Genomic DNA, 15,676 nt, shown 5'->3' on the forward strand with positions numbered 1-15,676 from the left:
CAAAGTATGTATCTTTAAAAAAGATATCAATACCAGAAATAATCAAAATTTATTAAATCGCAATTAATAAAAACACATAAGCTTAAAATATAAGTAATATATGTGCAATTGTTTTTATTTCCAGGGGGTCCACAAATGCACAGGAAATTATCGCATGTGTGCGATTACGATATGAATCATACTAATCAAATTCAATCTAATAATCTTGATCAGCAAGACAAATTAAGTCGATTGCATTAGCAACAATAACTCAGAGACTATAAAATCTGGCGAGACCATATTTTTTTTATGACTATGACTATTTCTAAAGAAAATTACTTATAGTTTTGAAAATTTCATTTTGAGTACGTGTGTGTTAGTTAGTTAGGTGCGCCGAACTTTATTGCGTTCTTGTTGTATCAAATTTACTTCATAGAAATATCCATATTATTTTCTTATGTCAAGTATAAGTAACTCATTTAAATATGCCTTAGTTTTTATTAAAAAAAAAAAAATAAATGGACCTAAATAATTCGGATCTTAAAACTTTTGATATAAAAATATCAAAAAATTTGTCATATATATTTTTATAGTATTTTATAATTCAAAATAATATAGTAAGCAATAGTATATAATAATATAGTGAATGGGTAATAAAGAATTATATATTCCCTAATCTAATACATGGCTTTTTTAGATTAATATATAACCTTACCTCACAATATCAAAACAAGCACTTATTTCCTGAAGGTCTATAAATACTTAAACAGACTGGCTTTAAAATGCTAACTTGCTATTGCCACTGAAATCAATTTGAATAGCGACAGCCATGAGCCTTTATGAAACTAGGTTGGGGTGTCATAGGCATAGTAAGTGATAAAAATAGCAAAAACAATTCAGTGTATTATTATACCACATTGAGTGTAAGCTGTGAGAGTTGCTCGTTTTTTTATTGCTTGGTCGATTGTTTATGTGTATGTCGCTGACATACGATATGCAAAATGCTGACCTAAGTCGAATTCGATGAATATGTCTTAAGCTGCAATAACTTGGTAATTTTCACTCTCATTTATATTTACAAACGTAAGCACTTAAATTTTTTCGGAGGTGGCCAGTTGCGCTCCGAGCCCACTACGATGGACTCACAAACTTGGCTATGCCGCTGCGCGATTGCTGTCTCTTTACTATTAAATGCGGCTTTAAATGGTGCGTGGTTAATGTCGCAGGCGGGTCTGAATGACTCTAATTACAGTGTGCGCCACCTTTCCACACATTTTTCGCGGGTATTCCTCAGCATAAGCGTGGCGACTAACGATTTCCCCACTTTAATCGAGGCTCAGTGGCCAGCAGCCTACTTGCCCTTGCGCACCAATGTTTTCCCAAACATTGAAGCTCATGCAAACAGGGCTACATTGGAATCGGACTGCACGCGACTGCAGCAAGCACACTGGTCGCAGGTCGATAGCCTCAGTCGCTTATGGGTTATGGATTCTGGTTGGCCGGAGTATAAATGCCCACCTAAACTGCTGGTCTTTGATTTGATACGTAGCAATGTAGAGCTGCTTCGCATCGATTGTGGCCAACACATAAATGCCTCAGCCAGCATGGTGGTGCAGCTGGGACCGAGGCCAAGCAGCTGTGAGCTGGAGCGCCACATATTCTTTATAATGGAAAGCCAGCCGCAAATTGTGGCCTACGATATACTGGAGCAAACGTGGCATCGGCGCGACCTAATGAGCAATAAGTATGAGAACATGAGCGAAGCCTTCCACATCAGGCCCATTGACTTTACCTTTGGCACTCGAGGGGAATTAATTGTTGCAGATCAGGATGGTGTGCTGTACAGCTCAATCGAGGAACTGCAACTAAACAGAAAGGGCGAGCAGCACTTGCCGAAAGCACGCATTCAGCTGAAACGCCTTGGCAGCCTGTTGGGTCCCAGTCGTAGCATGTTGGTAGATAACCTCGGCGCGCTCTTTTATGTGATACCGAAATTCGGAGCAGTGGTACGCTGTGCACAACTGAAAAACTTAACCGCCGAAGGCAACGAGATTATATATCTCACCTCCAAGAATATTCAACAGATTTTCACGAGTGACGAGGGCGCCATTTGGGTGCTTAGTGATCGAGTTCTGAAACCGCAAGACATTTGCTATCCGGGTTTCTTGTAAAATGTTTTCATATGCGATTTGGTTGAGATTAATATTTTTGTGATAGATAGAGACAATGTTAGCGCAATAAACGTTACATTCTAGCTATAAGTTTTTCATTGCTTCAATTTTATTTTCGTGTCGAATTGTTTATTTAATTCGCATTTCGGTTTTGTTTTTTTTTTCTTTCCGCAACAATATGGTTCTCTTCGATTAATATTGTATTGAGTTTGTTTGTGTGTAATTTTCCAGAGTTAATTGGTAACAGTTTGCTTATTTAAGTAACCCATTAATGCTTGTAAGCGCTTCTTAATGTTCTTCTGATCGTCTAGTGTGCAGCCTAGTAGAGCACTCTCGAACTTCTTGTCAATCGGTCCCACATCCACTTCAGACACTACGCCTAGATGACCGCTCGGATCCATGGCCGTACTGCAGCAGGCATTTAAATATAATTGGCAACGTTGTCTCCCGATTACTGGATCTCCCATTTTAATCATTGTATCAATCAAGGCATTTATCTGACTTAAAGAATCCTCCTGTGAATTGTCACGCACAGTGCGTACATTCAATTCCACAGTGGCCAGACGGGAGTTAACGCGCTGAATATACAACATGATCTCTTCACGTTCCCCTGTGCAGTAAACATATTGTTTATTTAATTAGCTTCAACTTTGATTTAGTCACAGCTTACCATCAGTCATGCTTTGCAGCATTTCGTTACTCTTGATGAGATCCATGGACATTAGAAGGTAGTCCTTTTTTTCTTGCAGATTTAACGCGTCCTTGCGGAACTTTTCCACACGAGCATCTAACTGATCTATTATAGTCACAAATCTTAAAAAAAATCCTTAAATTATTAATTATAAAAATAATTCCTGTTAGTTTACCTTTCGTTCGCATTACATGGTCTGTATATTTAATGTTGGTTTTTATATGACATTGTTGTTGTTGTTGGGATTAGGGGACATGAAAAGAAATAAGCAAAGTCGTTGTTATGTTGTTAAACTGTCATCTTATGTATGTATGTATATATGTAGAGGCAAGTCTTAAGAGCTACTTCATACAAAACTCTTTGGACATTGAGTGGGCGTCACACCATAAAAATGTTTTTGGGCGACCACCAGTATTTAAAAAAAGTATTCTTATATACTACCAAAAACGTGTCAAATATTTGAGAAATAATTATATGCAAAAGAAAAAATTGTAGCTAAATAGTATATGGTAGCAGCGTGAAAATAAACAGAGATACTATAAATGGTATTGGAAAAGTAGTTTAGTGGAATTAACAACCTGTCCAGAGCTCTACTGTCGTCGACCAATCCATATGTGTGGGCACTGGAAGCTGCTCCTGTGGACGTTGAGGCTGACGCCGCATCGGCACGGAGGCCTTGCAAGTAATCAAAATTCATTGAAGACTCCGAGTGGGGAACGTGTCGTGTTGTGGTGCCGTTGCTGCTATTATTATACTGATTTTGAACTTCACTGTTTTGCTCCTGCATGCCAAGCACGATTGGAGCATCAATATCCATCTCCTGCGGCTGGTCCAGTGTGAAACTGAAATCCGCTGCTGCCGTCTTAGTCTACGGCAAGCGTACTTAATCTGTTCAACGATTTGCCTCAATTCTTTCACGCGTCTCCAGCACGCAGTTCGTTTAAACTTTCAAGTTAAATGCCTGCGCTGCTGGTCTTTTGTCTTTATGTATCTAATATGGAATGTCTTAAGCTCTTTTTGTGTGGGTTTGTTGTTGTTGCTGCTGCTGCTCTTGCTTCTATTGTAGTTGTATATATTTTGATAGCTACACACATGTACACATGCTCACCAGCTGTAAGAAGACGAAGAAAATGACAGTTTAGTATTAAATTACCTATCGATTTGTGAGTTGTTGTTCTTGTTGATGCTTAAATTAGCATGTTGCATATAATGGAACTCGTTGTCATCATCGCCAATGCGGTTAGAACTGTGATTAGTGCGAGGAGACTGAGCAGGTTCCTCACACCGCCGACGTTTACCAAAAATACCGAGAAAATTCTCAAACATTCTTTCTTTCTCTCGTTTGCACAAATAAACAATATTGACACTAGTTATGTATTAGTACATATACATATGTGTATGTCGCTAAAAATTCAACAAATCTTGAGATTGGGAATAGTTTGCAGGAGTTTCCTGCAACTTCTGCCCTCAGTGAAATATTTGTGTTTTGGTCAAGCATTTACCTGCAGCTGTGTGAGTATGAGTACCAACTTAAAATACTTGCGTTCGCTTTGCGATGCTGTTTTGCTTTATAAAATTTACTGGTACTTAGTGACTAATTCGTTGTTATGCATTAGACTTGTGTTCTGTGTTTTTGGAACTTCATAGTTGTGCTTTCTCTATTATGATTGATTTATGTTTGTCTAAATTCAATTAAAGTCTTAATAATTTGTTGTAATTGTAAACAGTAGAGTTGTATCGAATCGTTGAGAATAAGTTCGATTGAACTAATCCTTAACGTGAACGAAGTGGTTCAATCGCAAGCTCGTTCGCTTTGTTCAGTTATTCAGTTGTCACTTGTTCAGTTTCATTTTTGTACACTGTGATTGTTAAATTTGCAAAATTAAAAAAAAGGCAGTGATTTAAATAAATAATAATTGGTATGATATAGGACGAACTTAATTGGGGCTGAAAAACTGACTACTGAACTAAATAGCTGATTAGATGTTCACCGACAACTGAACTACTGAACCTAATCCTTCAATTGAGCTACGATGAACAACTCTAGACATTAGTGTTGTAAAATAGCACCGATGGATCGACTCGTATTTGATCCCACCCAGTTTCTTATAATTTAAATTATCTCTTATTTTTGATTTGTCATTTAATGACATTTTTGATCGACTCAATCATAACAAGTTCATTTAAATCAAATTATTGAATACAGCTATTTTCAACTTAGTGGCAACATCTGATGAGTTTGCTATAAGTGTGACCGTTTCTTCTTGTAAAATTTACTTAATTTAATTTAGGGCCAGTTATTTTCTAAAACAAAATTGTATTCCAAATTTTTTTTTTACAGCTGTAAATATGTAAAACATATCTATATTTTTTACAGTGACACTTGGTACATTTGATAATTAAATTATAGGATACTTACGTGTGTACTTGCGTAAACTTAATTTTCTATTTTATTTAGACAAAATAAAATAAAACTCACAAATTTCAGTTGTTTGTTAAATATATTAGTGAAATAAAATATTGAGCAACATCAAACAAAAAGTTATTGCGGATAATTTAAATCTCGTACGCATACTGCCGTGCGAGACCATTGACAATTTTTTGTAAGCACATCGAAATAGTAGTAAAACGGGCATTGTTGCAAAGTAGCATGTCCTTTGACACAATATATAAAGAACTCACATCGCTTCAGGTATGGGTACAGATGTTGACCATAAGTAGGACAGTGTATTAATTCACTATTTATATTTGAATTGCTACTAGGGGGCCGAATCGTCTGCTCCAAAGTACATTGTGCTCGCTCCGGTAAGTCGCACTTGGCTGTCAACGAATTCCAGTGCAACTCAGCGCTACACTCCTGCATTATGGCCTGTCGATAGTAGCAAATATAGTATCTACTACAGCTGCTTGAGCTGCCAATATACACAATACGATCGTTAGCTTGCTGTGGCATTAGCGAGGCACAGTAGGTTGCCGGATCTGTGACTATATTATCAAAGTCATTGCCAGAGGAGGAAGGTGGGCTGTTGGTGCTAGTGGTGCCGTCGTTCATGTTATTGCAGCTTACATTTTCTGCAGCATCGCACAGTTTTTTTTCCGGGTTAAAGAGCATTGTAGGCGGACAAAACGCTAACACAGCATCGCCCTTCTCTCCGCATAGATAGAAGGACCGACAAACCTCTGGGTGCGCCACAAACTCATTTGTCGAGTGGCCGTCGCACAATCCATTAGAGCTCTGGCGAATAGTAACAGAATTTGTTGGTTTCCGCTTCCAGCGAGCTTGCGAAGCGACAGCGGCAAGCATCAAACTAAGTATTAAGCATATAACTGAAAGAAATTGTTGTTAAGTCTGTGTACGTCCGATTTGGATAAGATCAACCTTTTAGTTTGTAGTTACGAAACATATTCCGATCCTAATATTGTGTCAGGCTCCAGTAAAACGCAATTTTATTCTAATTTCGTAAGACTTCTAGAGCTGGGTATATATGCCGCAAAAGAGCAAACATCAACCACTATATCAGAAAATTAACATACTTCTTTTGCGTGTCAACGCATCGATAAGGCCAAGACAAGATTCGCCAGCTCGGCTTGTTGTTCTTGTTGTTTTGGCCAAAAATTTCACTATTTGGATACATACAAACATATATGCATACAAATGTATATAATATGTATGTACATGATATGTAGAATGTATCTCTAGGGTGGAAGGAAAGGAAGCTTTTATTATCTGGGTAAAATTATATTGTCCTTGAGTCAGTTTACAATTGTCAGATTAACTTGAACAGATTGCGAAGCAATATAAAAACATTAAGCAATATCTTTAGTCTTAGATTTTCTCCACACTTTTTACTGAGATTTAAACATATACGGCCATATCTGATCGACCATGAAAAAAAATACAAATTTTATGTAGTAGAAGTATTTCATCCTAAATAGTAATTTAAGAAATAATCTGCGGACTATATTAAATAATTCTCAATTATTTTTAAACACTTTGTACATTTTTGCACTTTTTAAAAAATAAGGAAAAGTATCATGAATTGTGCGAATTTATGTAACAGGCAGAATGAGGCGTATGTATGTATGTATGGCTGTATGCATGAGTAACAAGAATGCAGAGACTTTAAGAGCTAGAATTACCAATATCTGGTATATACATAAATCGGTACTTCTATACTCACCGCAGATGCTATTTTTGAAATATAAATTGCTTCCGTCGAGCAAATACGGGTTTGAACTCAAATAAATGAACGCCCTCAAAATGTACGAATTTGCTCAGCACGCATTAGGGTTACCATGGAAAATGTGCTGACGCGTAAATTTTTGTGTATAATAGTGCGTCTGTTTGCTACGTAGCCCAAGTCAAAGTGTATCAAAAAAATTGACAGCGACCGAATTTAATGCATTCTTGCTAATTTTGTAATCGAAATGATTGATAATATACAAATATTTCACCTGAATTAGAAGGGATTTGATTATTGAAATTTAATTGCAATGTCTATACAAACTCTTTTAAAAGTAAATACAAAAATTCCGTGTAAAATATCGTTACTCACCGTAACAACAAATTACAAAAGGCATGGTCAACGGTGATTTGCTTTAATTTTGGTGTACATATTCTATAATACTAAAACTTAATACTAGATTCTTCGCCTCTACTCTGCTCGCTTTCCGCTTTACGTCAACCCCAAGTTTTTCGCATTTAAAATTCAGTCCGTTGTTTAGGTCTTCGCTAGAATAAAAACTTTTCCTCCTTTTATCAGTTTAGGTATTGCTTTAAGTTATTAAAATGTCTCACTGTTATCTCTTGCTGATCTTGCACTCTACTTCAATTGAATAGAAAATGCACCGATATATGTGACAGATGTCAAGTTTTATGGCGTTCACTAGTTTTATTTTTTCGATCATAATGCAATTTTTCAATAACATTTATATTTTTCGACAATTTTTGGATTGGACCGGAGACCATTGGCCATTTATATTTAGTGGAAAACGCAGTATTCCTCTAGGAAATTAAAAGATTTGATCCGGTGAAGCTCCTTAGATATTTTTGATAGAATATTGGTGAAAATTTCAGCTTTCTAGATCTTATGGGTTCGGCAGTAAATTGATCACCCGTCACCATCATTATCAGTATCACCTGTCAGGACAAAGTCTTTTATATATGTATAGATAATAAAGTGAATTTAATTGTATTAATTATTATTATTAATTATTAAAAGGTATATACAAAATTTCTAAATTATTTGATAATAATTTGAAAATTACGTAACAACTCTTTATCTAAAGTAAAAAACGACGCCTTTTGTCGAAGCACTTGGCTTTAGCGATTGTCACACAGGAGCGTTGTTCATAGTCCCAACCGTAAAAGAAGGGACACTGCTGCACCATGAGAAAGCCATTACGGCAGTAATAAAAGTAATTACAGTTATCCGGATGAGGGAATACATCCTCGGTATGCGGCTTACACTGTTCTCGGGCGTTAATGGTCGACACCTGAAAGATAACAGTACGTGTATTAGAAGGGCTTCTAAAAGAAATAATGATAATACGCCTACCACACATTTAACTCTTTCAGCGAAGTCACACTTTGCAGTCCTCGAATTGAAGTGCATCATGGGTGCACAGCTCATGGCCAGTGGCTTACCATAGTAGCATATAAAGTAATCCGAGCAGGATTTGTGATGGGCCAGCAGAACAATCTGACCAGGATCATCTGTAGCGGGACAAGTGTGACTCACTGTTGTGAAAATTGTGCTTGTAGTGGGCACATTTAATGTTGCTAATGACACTACCGCTGCAGCTGGAGAAACAGTTGTTTCTCTGATGGAAGTTGTACTGCTTGTCAGTCTCACAGGAGTTGTGACTTCAAGCTCCATTCCCTGCATCGTGGTTTGCGTATTCGGCAGCTCATTCAGATTATTGGAGTCGGGGCGACAATTTAAGCCGTCCATGAACTCACACACCTGCTCCTCGGCGTTAAAATAGTCACCGTCAGGGCACTGGCCATCGTAGGAGTCCTCGCCATTGCAAAATATATAGTGGCCACAGCTTTGACTTGAGCCGATGAAGACCCCATCCTTGCTTCCTTCACACTGCTCGAATATATCGGCCTGGCAGAGAGCCAAAGCGAGCAACAAGATGCTTAGGCAGCAGCTAGCTGTAACTATTTGCATGTTCTCACAGACGAAGTATCTGGCGGACTGATCGAGTCCGCCAAGAGAGTGGATTGCTTATAAACGACCGCGCAATCACCGAAAATCCCCGACCTTCCCCGAAGGGCTTATCAAGCAATAATTTGTTATTAAAGTATGTTACGGAAATTGTTTTTGTCTTGCTGATTGCCTACGGAGTTTATTAACAGACGAAGAAGTTACAACTGATAAGAGGAGTGTGGATTGTCAGCAATGCACTGTCTAAGTGACTCATCGAAGTAAAAGTGCTGCCCGCACTCTTGCAGGAGTAAATAGCCAGCAATGCATTGATAGTAGTAGTTATCATTGGCTGGATATGGATAGACATTGCTTTGTCCACTTTGCCGGCAGAGCACACTGGGGTGAACGTTACTAGAATTGATAGTTGTGCTGCTAGTGGTCGGTCTGGGAGTGCTAGTCTTCGGTTGGACAACCGTTGTCGGTATGGTTTGTGGTTGAATACTGGTCACCATCTGAGTGAGCGCTGTGGTTTCTGCTTTCGTTGTAGTCATTGTCAATGCTGCCGTTGTATTCATCGTACTTGCGGGCTCTGTTGAAGTTGAATTGATCGAATCTTCCGGCGTTGTAGAATGGCATATAACGGGCTCTGTGCAGTCGTCGTTGCAGAAGAAGCTATCGTCACCGTCGCAGTATATATACTCACTGCACTGCGCATCGGGATTGGGAATCCGGCTAATGATAACGCCCTCGCACTCAATCAGGAATGCTGCATGCGTTGCAGGTAGCGGCAGCGACAGCAGGAGAAGTCCCACCGAAGCCGTAAGCGGCAGTAATATTCTTAGAGTTTCGTACATATAGTCGCCCGGCTAACTGTTCATACTACCAGCTAAGCATGGCTGCTTTATAGAGTCTATCAAATGTTGATAACGCTTTTGAGTTTCAATGTTTATTAACACATAAACAAGCTGTTCTTGTAGAATGTTAGGTACTACAAGATCCAATTAATCCGAGAGCTACAACGAAGTTCCCCTGTTGCCGCGAAAACGATTCACGCCTAGTGCAGACGATAGGTGGACCTGCAATTAGGCACGTCAGCGGTGCGTCCACTGCAGGTGCTGGTTGCTTCATTGAATGCAATTCCGATGGGGCATTGCTCGACCAACAGAAAGCCATCTATGCACAGGTAATAGTAGTTGCAGTTTCCCGGATACGTGATCTTTGTTGTTATACCTGTGCGGCACAATTCTCGTACAGTCTGCATTGGTTTTGTGGTGTCTTCCCGAACTGCTGTCACTGTTGAAGTGTCTGGCGCTACCGTTGTTATGTTAACGCATTCCCAGTCGGTATCGCACCTCTTTTCTGATTCGCAGAACTGGGAGGACACATTTTCCATAGTCCCGGAGCAAAAAATCAAAGGAAAATATGAACAGTTTTCACGTGTATTGTTAATAAACCCAGTATCTACTCCTATGCATTCATGAATTGTATACCCATTACTTAGCAGGAGCAGTCCTAAGAGTACAAGCCCCACAAGGATCAGTATTTTATCCATGCGAGAAGCTCGTAGCATTTTGATTGTCTGTTGGGGTGATCAGTGTCTGTTCAGCTTTTTATACGAACGTGTTTCTTAGAATTATTTGTTATTTATTTAATTAAGTGTCTCATGTTTGGCCTTGATATTGTAACATATCACAATTATCGATTGACAATTTATCAATTATGTACATAGCCGCAATCAGCGCGTGGGCTAACTCCAACCACAGCTGCGTGTCGTTCCTAGGCGCGTCTCGCGCCGCCGTAACACTGGGCGAGGCTGAGTTGAACGCAGCTGCGCTTCTCAATGTCCCAGCCGTAATAAAAGGGGCACTGCTGCAATGTGAGAAAGCCCTTGATGCAGTAGTAGAAGTAGCTGCACTTGTCCGGGTGCGGAAAGAAGTCCGTCATTTGAGGCAGGCACTTGTGTGCGCCCAACTGGTTCAACTACAATGAAAGTTTGTGTTTTAGTCATCCGCTAATATTCCAAAGAGCTACTGTTCCGATTGAACTTACTGGGCAGTGAGCCTTTTCAGGATAATCGCACTGGCCGGTATGGGCATTAAAGTGCAGCTGATCCGGGCAGTGCATTTCCATAGCGTGTCCGTGATAGCACAGGTAGTAGTCTGTGCAGGATGCATTATTGGCCATCATAATGACCTGCGTGGGATCATCGCTCACCGGACAGCTGGGCTTGATGACAGGCGCTATGTTCAACACATCTACTGTGCTGGGGGCATTAATTGTGGGTGGCGTTGGATCGGGCATGTCAGGTTCATCCGATTTCTGTGGCTCTTCTGGCTCTTCTGCTGAGTCGGTGACCTCTTCTCCGTTGTCGTTGTTATCGAGAAAGCATGGCACATTTTCGGCCACATCGCAAGTCTCTCCATCAAAATATTCACCTGGCGGGCAGTCGCCACGCATCGAATCGTCCCCATTGCAATAGAAGTACGATTGGCAGCTGTCTGATGTGGCCACAAAGGTTTCCTCTGGTACATTCTCGCACTCCTCAAACACTTCGGCTCTTGTGTATTTCCCGTAAATGAGAAATACGAATAGAATCAACGCAAATTTACACATTATTCAGGTTCGACGTTTGTTCTCTAACTGAGCTTCTGCCATTACAGCCTCGACGCATTTATGGCCTGCAGAATATCAATGGAACTTTCGAAAATATTGGCAGTTGTCGCACAACACGCATTTCCTTTTAATATAATTGAGTTTTCTTATCATCATGGCCAATTATTTTCGTAAACTCAGCTCCAAAATATGTGTGTATTTGATAAGTATGCGCTGATTAGAAATTGGAAATTTCTTGATTCGATATATATAATATTTTTCTATTTTCTGCAAACAATATTAGAGTTCCCAGTCTAAAAATAATATGAAAAAAAAACCATTCATTCCATAGTGAAAGTTTTTATACACTTAGACAATTTGTTATTGAGTTGATTTGCCCAGGATCGTCTGTTTGTCTGTATGAGCAACAAAATCTCAGGTACAAATTCTAGTACATAGTACCATATAATTTGGATATACATACATAGTACCTATGTATATACTCACGTTAAGGTTTTATCAAAGATTATAGAGCATCATATTATAGATGTTGTTTTCTTTTATACATATATCCAAATTATGTAGTAGATTGTTTTGTCGGAAAGATTTATATATATTACAGCACTCAATCAGTCTAAACATTTGGGCACTCATTCACCAAAAATGTATACATAAGTCGACCAGCTTTATAAATCATATTCAACATACAAAAGATAGGCCATACATACTCAACCTACGTCCACATGTGTGTATGTATTGCTCACCAATATACATATTGGCCAAAGTCGAAAAAGCGTGAAAAGCAGCGGCAGAAAGACAACGCATAAGGAATCATTGACCTCACCAGTAACACAACTACAACAACACATATTAGCCATATTTAGCGTATAAAGAGCCCAAAGACAACCGCTATAGCTTCTAAATCCAAAATGCCCCTAGGTTATTTAGACGTTTTTGTTGCAGCAAACACGATTTCTATACATTTTGACTTTTTAATAATTGGAATAGAGTATTAAAGGTTGTGCAAAGAGGGAGAATAATATAAGAAGATATCGGAGAACAAATTAGTTATGTAGATATTCGTACACCATGTAGAATCTTGAGATTTCTCTGCAAAATCATAGAAAATTAATTAATGCCGAAATTTAAAATTAACATAGCGAGTGTGTTTTTGGGGCTCCTTAGTCAAAGCGTATTAAAAAGTTGGGTGCTTCCAACATTAATACGCACAGTTTGGTTAACTTTTCTTAAAAGTCATTCTTATGAATATATACTATGACGATAATAATACACCGACATATGTATAACACATACATGTAACATCATTGTTTGTCAAGAATGTCAATATTCTTAATTTTATTAGATAGTTTAATTTACGTCAACATACAATTTATTGTCTCTGCATACATTTTTTTTATCATTTTTACTGAATTTTGTCTCTGAATATTCATTTCGTCAGAGTGATAAAGAATATATATAATTATACACCATGGTTTCTTCTAAGCTCTTTGTATAACATCCAAAAGTATTTTAAATCTATAAATACTATGGCGTTTTGATGAAATATCTATAATGAAAATATTAAAAGAAATAATACCCAAAAGCGTTTAAAGTGTATGCAAAAACGCTTATCAGAAATTAGTTTTTAACTTAAGTGTTATAATTATAGTTGGGTTCGCTTATGAATTGATATACATCATGAGGGGCTATAGGCCAAGCAACGTTCAATTGTTTGAGATGTCGGTTGACTGTTTTCTTATTCTTTTTGATTTTGATATATTCCGCGAAGCTAGCACAAAATCTAATTTATTGTCAAGCATTTGACCGATGCGATAAGACAAGCTTCCTTTAAACATTCACTCACTTTATCATGAACTTCTCTAGGCACCTGAAGTTTAATAGAAAAGAAAACAAACTATTTATATATGTATTATTAAAGCCAAAACAACATTTCTGCCGAGCTACAGTGAAGAGCGGTGGACGAGAGGCGAAGTAAACAATCAATTGTAAAATATACGTATTTAATGTGTGTACATCTTATAGTCTGACTTGAGGTATGTTTAAACAAGTGCTAACGTAACCAATTTTTTATTGTTGTTTCATAAATTTTATTTGCGTTACGAGTCTTAAATACATTGACAGATGGACACACATAAATATGTACATATAGTACATGCATGTGTATCTGAGCAGACAAAAGAAACGTTTCAATACAAAAGACTGCGACTGCACTTAATGCACACGCGTTGTGGACTCAGTTGTAACAGTTGACGACGACGGCAAAATGTCTGATCGAAGTCGATCTCTTTACATACATACATATGTATGAACTGCATGTATGTATATACAAAGGTGTGTGTGTGTGCGTGCGTGTGTGTGTGTTCATAAATACTAATAAGACATGCTTACCTACATTATTATTATTAACAAGCGTGTGTGGCTTTCTTTTGCAAGATATACCTACTTATTACAAATTATTGTAGAAAGAGCACTAGAGATCATAAAATAAGCAACAACACATACATATACAACAGTCCTTAGGGCGCATAGAATAGCATTGTTGACTGTCATGAGGTAATTTTTTATTCTTATCACCGATGAGTGGATATTTTTCACGTTTAAAATGATTGTCGTGCTGCTCCTCAGGTTGTATGGCCCAAATCGGAGCTTGTCTCTACTTTTGTACAAATTGATAGTGATGAAACTAATTATGTCAAATGGATGTTTTTATTGAACACTTGCTACTGAAGGCCAAAATAACCAGCAAATAGATAATTTCCGTTTAGCCAGAGTTCAAATACCCTAACAAACAAGATATCATAAATTTCCAGGGAACTAACTAGAAATACTGAAGTTATCATTGCATATACTTTCTTATAAATTCTCGGCCTACATTTTGCTATTATAGTGCATTCATTTCGAATTCGAACAAAATGTTTTCGTATTCCGGATGAGTGTCTATGGTCAGTCAAAATGAAAATGATTAAGCTTCTTAAATAAGCCAATAAGTATTTATAATATTACCAATCGCCCTGCTAGAATCTAATTTTGATTATCGCTGCATAGTGCTATCAAAACTGAGATCGAACTAACCAAATGTGGTGGCTTTAGCTCTTAAAATTTCTGAAATCTTGGTGCTCAATACAGACGGACAGATGAACAGACGAACATGGACTCAGCTTATCTTGCTGATCAAAAGATTTTATATTTCATATGGTTTCTGTTACACATATTTAATTTATTATGAACATTTTAAAGGGTATACAAACTGTTGTTTATGTTAAAATGAAAACACCAAAGTCTTATTAAAAATGCATCTCAAGTAAGCATAGGTTTTAGTCAGTCATAAACTTAAGCCTAATTCAAATTACAATTGCGGAAGTTAATTGTGTATTAAATTAAAAGGAAGAAAAAGCCCTTAGGCGCATGGTTATCACATATATGTGACGGTTAGCGGTCAAGCCTTGAATTTATTATAAAAATAACTCTTTGTGGAAGCTTAAGTCAACAATTAACTATTTATTTACACTTGCTGCCTAGACAAAAAGTACATACCTTATAAAGATAAACATAAGTACATATTTATAGCAGTCGGCATATGGTCTTATGCATTATTGTCCGCAATTTTATCTTTTCTTGAGTTGTTTTTATTGAATGCTCGATCGAATAATACTAAAGCTGCAGCTGCTTTGCCTTAAGCTATTTTTGTAACAATTACCAAAAAAAAAATTATATAAAAGAAAAGAAAATAATTCAAAAGAAGTTAAAGCTAGCTAAGAATTTTGAACACAGTTTTTTAACAAAAATGCGTTTTATCGACCATTACTGTTGAGCAAAATAAATACATTTCGGATCTAATGTGATAGGCTTATGCCATAGGTCATTGGCATTACAGTAGTAATTTTTGGATTTCCACCTGCAAAGCTTCGGCTGTGTATCTCTTACATGTCTATCGTATATATTACATACATACACATGCATATATGTCAAGCGAAATTTATGCTCAAACCCATTTGTGATAAGCTCAATTGCTAATGCTACCCAAAAAGAATTTATGTATGTCGCTCGACCTCGATCATTTGCAGTCC

At 37.6% G+C, this 15,676-nt stretch overlaps 5 protein-coding genes across 6 annotated transcripts; 1 reads left to right on the forward strand and 4 right to left on the reverse strand.

Annotated features, from left to right (window-relative positions):
* Window positions 1-1,115: 1,115 nt before the first annotated feature.
* Window positions 1,116-2,196, forward strand: LOC108598238. The gene has a single exon (XM_017984852.2). The coding sequence runs from the start codon at window positions 1,116-1,118 to the stop codon at window positions 2,148-2,150; it is 1,035 nt and encodes a 344-aa protein (XP_017840341.2). The 3' UTR covers window positions 2,151-2,196.
* A 64-nt stretch (window positions 2,197-2,260) lies between these two features.
* Window positions 2,261-4,572, reverse strand: LOC108598599 (BAG family molecular chaperone regulator 2). Of its 2 annotated transcripts, XM_017985293.2 has the most exons (5): window positions 4,344-4,572; window positions 3,420-3,952; window positions 3,017-3,037; window positions 2,821-2,963; window positions 2,267-2,760 (listed from the first exon to the last, which is right to left on the reverse strand). In XM_017985293.2, the coding sequence occupies exons 2-5, from the start codon at window positions 3,656-3,658 to the stop codon at window positions 2,384-2,386; spliced, it is 780 nt and encodes a 259-aa protein (XP_017840782.1). In that variant the 5' UTR covers window positions 3,659-3,952; window positions 4,344-4,572; the 3' UTR covers window positions 2,267-2,383. The 2 variants fall into 2 exon arrangements, with proteins under 2 accessions (XP_017840783.1, XP_017840782.1); XM_017985294.2 differs by lacking the exons at window positions 3,420-3,952; window positions 4,344-4,572 and adding an exon at window positions 3,995-4,191 and having other exon boundaries at window positions 2,261-2,760.
* A 280-nt stretch (window positions 4,573-4,852) lies between these two features.
* Window positions 4,853-6,145, reverse strand: LOC108598239 (peritrophin-1). Its single transcript, XM_033294755.1, has 2 exons — window positions 5,524-6,145; window positions 4,853-4,869 (listed from the first exon to the last, which is right to left on the reverse strand). Exons 1-2 carry the CDS (start codon window positions 6,143-6,145, stop codon window positions 4,853-4,855), a joined length of 639 nt encoding a protein of 212 aa, XP_033150646.1.
* Window positions 6,146-8,124: 1,979 nt separating this feature from the next.
* Window positions 8,125-11,628, reverse strand: LOC108598240. The gene is made up of 5 exons (XM_033294756.1): window positions 11,046-11,628; window positions 10,776-10,976; window positions 9,219-9,862; window positions 8,400-9,036; window positions 8,125-8,337 (listed from the first exon to the last, which is right to left on the reverse strand). Exons 1-5 carry the CDS (start codon window positions 11,607-11,609, stop codon window positions 8,125-8,127), a joined length of 2,259 nt encoding a protein of 752 aa, XP_033150647.1. The 5' UTR covers window positions 11,610-11,628.
* LOC108598749 lies at window positions 10,000-10,564 on the reverse strand. Its single transcript, XM_017985485.2, has 2 exons — window positions 10,227-10,564; window positions 10,000-10,169 (listed from the first exon to the last, which is right to left on the reverse strand). The coding sequence occupies exons 1-2, from the start codon at window positions 10,546-10,548 to the stop codon at window positions 10,051-10,053; spliced, it is 441 nt and encodes a 146-aa protein (XP_017840974.2). The 5' UTR covers window positions 10,549-10,564; the 3' UTR covers window positions 10,000-10,050.
* Window positions 11,629-15,676: the final 4,048 nt, after the last annotated feature.

The sequence above is a fragment of the Drosophila busckii genome, unplaced genomic scaffold (assembly GCF_011750605.1).
Source record: "Drosophila busckii strain San Diego stock center, stock number 13000-0081.31 unplaced genomic scaffold, ASM1175060v1 chrUn_07, whole genome shotgun sequence".
NCBI lineage: Eukaryota > Metazoa > Arthropoda > Insecta > Diptera > Drosophilidae > Drosophila > Drosophila busckii.

Excerpts from the sequence above, each read along its gene's own strand:
- LOC108598238 (XM_017984852.2), top strand. The coding sequence starts at position 1,116 with ATGGACTCACAAACTTGGCTATGCCGCTGCGCGATTGCTGTCTCTTTA.
- LOC108598599 (XM_017985293.2), bottom strand. The coding sequence starts at position 3,658 with ATGGATATTGATGCTCCAATCGTGCTTGGCATGCAGGAGCAAAACAGT. Across the intron at positions 3,038-3,419 it reads GACAGTAGAGCTCTGGACAG|ACCATGTAATGCGAACGAAA; the intron begins GTTGTTAATTCC and ends TTAAATATACAG. Across the intron at positions 2,964-3,016 it reads CCATGTAATGCGAACGAAAG|ATTTGTGACTATAATAGATC; the intron begins GTAAACTAACAG and ends ATTTTTTTTAAG.
- LOC108598239 (XM_033294755.1), bottom strand. The coding sequence starts at position 6,145 with ATGCTTGCCGCTGTCGCTTCGCAAGCTCGCTGGAAGCGGAAACCAACA.
- LOC108598749 (XM_017985485.2), bottom strand. The coding sequence starts at position 10,548 with ATGGATAAAATACTGATCCTTGTGGGGCTTGTACTCTTAGGACTGCTC. Across the intron at positions 10,170-10,226 it reads ACGAGAATTGTGCCGCACAG|ATGGCTTTCTGTTGGTCGAG; the intron begins GTATAACAACAA and ends ACCTGTGCATAG.
- LOC108598240 (XM_033294756.1), bottom strand. The coding sequence starts at position 11,609 with ATGTGTAAATTTGCGTTGATTCTATTCGTATTTCTCATTTACGGGAAA. Across the intron at positions 10,977-11,045 it reads CTGAAAAGGCTCACTGCCCA|TTGAACCAGTTGGGCGCACA; the intron begins GTAAGTTCAATC and ends CTTTCATTGTAG. Across the intron at positions 8,338-8,399 it reads CTGAAAGAGTTAAATGTGTG|GTGTCGACCATTAACGCCCG; the intron begins GTAGGCGTATTA and ends GTTATCTTTCAG.